Source organism: Miscanthus floridulus, chromosome 2 (genome assembly GCF_019320115.1).
Source record: "Miscanthus floridulus cultivar M001 chromosome 2, ASM1932011v1, whole genome shotgun sequence".
NCBI lineage: Eukaryota > Viridiplantae > Streptophyta > Magnoliopsida > Poales > Poaceae > Miscanthus > Miscanthus floridulus.
Window position 1 is genome coordinate 136,388,449 of NC_089581.1, and position 3,535 is coordinate 136,391,983.

The window sequence follows — 3,535 nt, forward strand, 5'->3', positions numbered from 1 at the left end:
GCAAAAAAGTGCCATCAATGGATAACACTAGACGACGGTGCCTGAAGGCCTCAACGCACTAGAGAAAGCACCAGAATGCATGAAAGAATATCTGCCTCCTGTCCTTCCATTCATTCGGCTTTGGGATATACACGTAATGCATGCCTAGATTTGCTGCTTTCATTGCATTGAACATTGCAGGCAATTGCTCGTACCCCTCCTCCCAGTCCCCATATATCATATTCTAGACTCGTTGCTTTGCCCTCCATGCTTTTCCATACTTTATATCATACTTAAATATCTCCTTAGTCATCTCCATAATTGTCATGACCTTCAAGTTGGGATGACCCTTCAAAGTTGTCTATAACTTTCTGGCAATGAGGGTAGAGGTCAACAGTCTATGCTTCTGTTTTAGATCTATCTGGGCACAAGTGTGTGGACCCACAATTTTAATGATCTTGAATTTCCCTGTGGCCTTCTATTTGCGAGTACAGACCCTCCAATTGCAATCTGCCATCTCGTGCACCACCATATAACAGCGCTCCACATAGGAGTGCCTCACCTTGAATGGTCTCTTACGCCTCACAGAATATTCCTATAGCCACCTTCTTAAGGTGGGCAAGTCCTTGAAAACCATGCCCTTCTGAATTTCCACGCTGTCATCGGCCTCAGGAGCCTCTAGCAGCTCGTCCTTCTCTATAAGCATGTTGAGAATGACTAAGGTCGCTGAATTCATGAACCAGTGGATCATGATCAGGACATAAGCGTCTGATGAGCTCCATTTCTTGTTCGCTCAAAGCTGCAACTGGGTGGTCATCATCAGAATCAACGACCCTTCCTGTGCCATAAGGCTCCTCATCATCCGCAATATCAACATCTACACTGTTAGAGGCCATAAACCCTAGGTCCACATTGGTTGATGGAGGAACAGGAGCACAACCATTATTATCAGGATTGTCTCCTGCATTTAAAGCACAAATATGGATAGCACTAAGACAAAGGAATGGAATAAACAAAGAATAAGGAAAGCCAAAGTGTTACTAAATCACTTACTAGGATGATTTTGGGTAAAAGGGATCTTCTGAGGGGCACCTACAACATCATCAGTCCCACATTCTGCACGGATACTAGGACATACACCAACCTCATTAGGGGCGGATTGAGCATCGGGCACCACAACCGCATCTTCCACATCCACCTCACGGTTGGGTAATAGAGGCTCAGAGGATGCTGGATTCTCTGGTGATGGCGACAACCCATGAGGGGGTGAATGAACATTAGGGGGTGAATACCCATGAGGGATGGGATCATTGGACAACTTCCGCACAACTAAATCCAAACATTGAAACTCATTCTTCATGACAGTTTTGACATATTTATCACATTGAGCCTCTGATGCAATTGGGACCAACCGCCTCAAAATTGTCCCTGACCTGCCATGGTGAAGTACCCCCTCAACTAAGATAGCATCTTCATTTGAATTGCATTTAAGTACATCACGAGCCCTACCAAACAACTCACAAAACAATGGCCGATCATCGAATATCACTGGCACCCTTTGCATTCCAACAAAACTGACATTACCAAACTCATCTTCCTCCACACTTCCTCCTTGATACAAGGTGACTACATTGTCCATCTAGTTGGTATGCACATCAACCAAGTTATTACGGGTATATTATTATAAGATAACTAACCATAATATCTAACTACATTTGCTAACTAAATTACCTAACTATCTACCTAAACAAATAAGTATCTAATTGCCTAACTATCTCTCTAACAATATAAGAGATTTGGTAACTACACTTACTAACTAGCTAACTAAATTAATAAGTAACTAACTCCCTAATTATGTATCAAACAATCTAATCTAACTAAATAAGCTACATACATATATTCCTAAGTATATAATATAACTAAATAAATAAGCATCTAACTTTCTACCTATGTAATTAAATTTGCTAACTAAATTTGCTAAATATTCTAAAAAATTACTAACTAAATTACCTAAAGTAGATTAACTAATTTAAGTTAACTAAAAAATTACCTCGGATGGGCAGGGGGCGTAGGGGCCCGGAGGGGCAGGGGGCGCAGGGCCCGGAGGCCAGCCGGTCGGCGGGAGCTTCGACGAGCGGTGGTGGGCCGCCCTCACCGCCGGACAGCGAGGAGGAGGAGGGAAAGGGCGACGAGGGTGGCCGGGATTTGCACGGCGATGGGGGCACGGCGGTGGCCTACTACGGTGGAGGGGGCGGACGGTGGGTGGTTGCACGGGGGCGTAGGGCCCCAGAGGGGCAGGGGGCGCAGGGCCCGGATGGCGAGGGGTGGCCTGCTGCCGGCGCAAGAGGCGCGGGCGACGGCGGCGCTAACACGACGACGACGACGACGGTGAGAGGCAGAGCCAAAGAGAGAGAGAGAGAGAGAGCAGCGGCCGCGGGTTTTGAATCCATGCTCGGCGCTAGAATACATGGCGCCGAGCTCGGCGCCAAGATCTGTGGGACCGAGCTCGGCGCCATGTATTCTGGCGCCAAGGTACTGGTCACGTGAATGCCACCTAGGATGCCCTGTTGTGCACAGCCAGGAGCCTCGGAGCCAAGATCAGTGGCGCCGAGACGTGTTACCTCGGCGCCATGAGTCCTGGCGCCGACCCCTAGGGTCCAAAGATGAGTTTAAGTCTCACAGGGGGGCAAACGTAAATTTTCTTTAAAAAAGGGCCAAATTGTAAAAAAATTGGGGCCGAGCGTAGTCTACGCGATGCGGCGGCGCAGACGGCGAGCATGACCTGTGCGGTGCAGCCGACGCATGGATGCCGAGTGCGACCGGCGCGGTGCAGCGTCGCGGCCTGCGGGATGTGGCGGCGCTGCCATGGGCGAACTACGAGCGCGGCAGGGAGAAGTCCCATCGCAGGCCTCAACCGCATAGAAACCACTCGTTTGCTCCCAACGGCAAAGTTACGGTTTCTTCCTGCCTCGTTTCAAGCGTAGACATGGTTTCTCTCCTAAGAAAAGGTTTCATCAAAATTTCTTCTCTTTATTCATTAATTAGACTACCATCAACATTCTACTTAGCTGGCAGCGCAATTAATAGGGATAGAAACTATCATTATTATCCCATTGGACTGCCCTCATAGCTTTAAATGAGAACGAAAACCAACCGAACGAGATTGGCCTAAGAAGAGAGAGAAGATGTGAGTTTCGTCCTGGTTTCCAACTTGATGAGTCATGAAATCAAATTTGCATGAAACAAAATAATGAAACTACGCATTGAAACTGGTTGTTTCATTCATTTTATATTCTTTGAAACGATGCTATATGAAACTCTTTACTAAGAATGGCCTTACGAGGTCTGGCAATGGTTGGGCCTCACTAGCCCCTTTTATAGGCATTTGCAAACAGATTAGTACGTAGTATTTGCAAAACAACTTATATGTGATTCCCATGCGTGGTCTTTTGGTTACCCGGTGTCCATTAAGTAGTATGCATCGGGTTGGGAAACGGAACAAACACTAATAAACATATATTGATAATGTCACATGGAAATCTGACTGTAGATAAGG

The 3,535-nt window shown here is 46.8% G+C and overlaps 1 protein-coding gene across 1 annotated transcript; it reads left to right on the plus strand.

Annotated features, from left to right (window-relative positions):
• The first annotated feature begins 2,034 nt into the window (after positions 1–2,034).
• LOC136537123 (protein argonaute 2-like) lies at positions 2,035–2,526 on the plus strand. The gene has a single exon (XM_066529196.1). It carries the CDS (start codon positions 2,035–2,037, stop codon positions 2,524–2,526), a length of 492 nt encoding a protein of 163 aa, XP_066385293.1.
• The last annotated feature ends 1,009 nt before the right edge of the window (positions 2,527–3,535 follow it).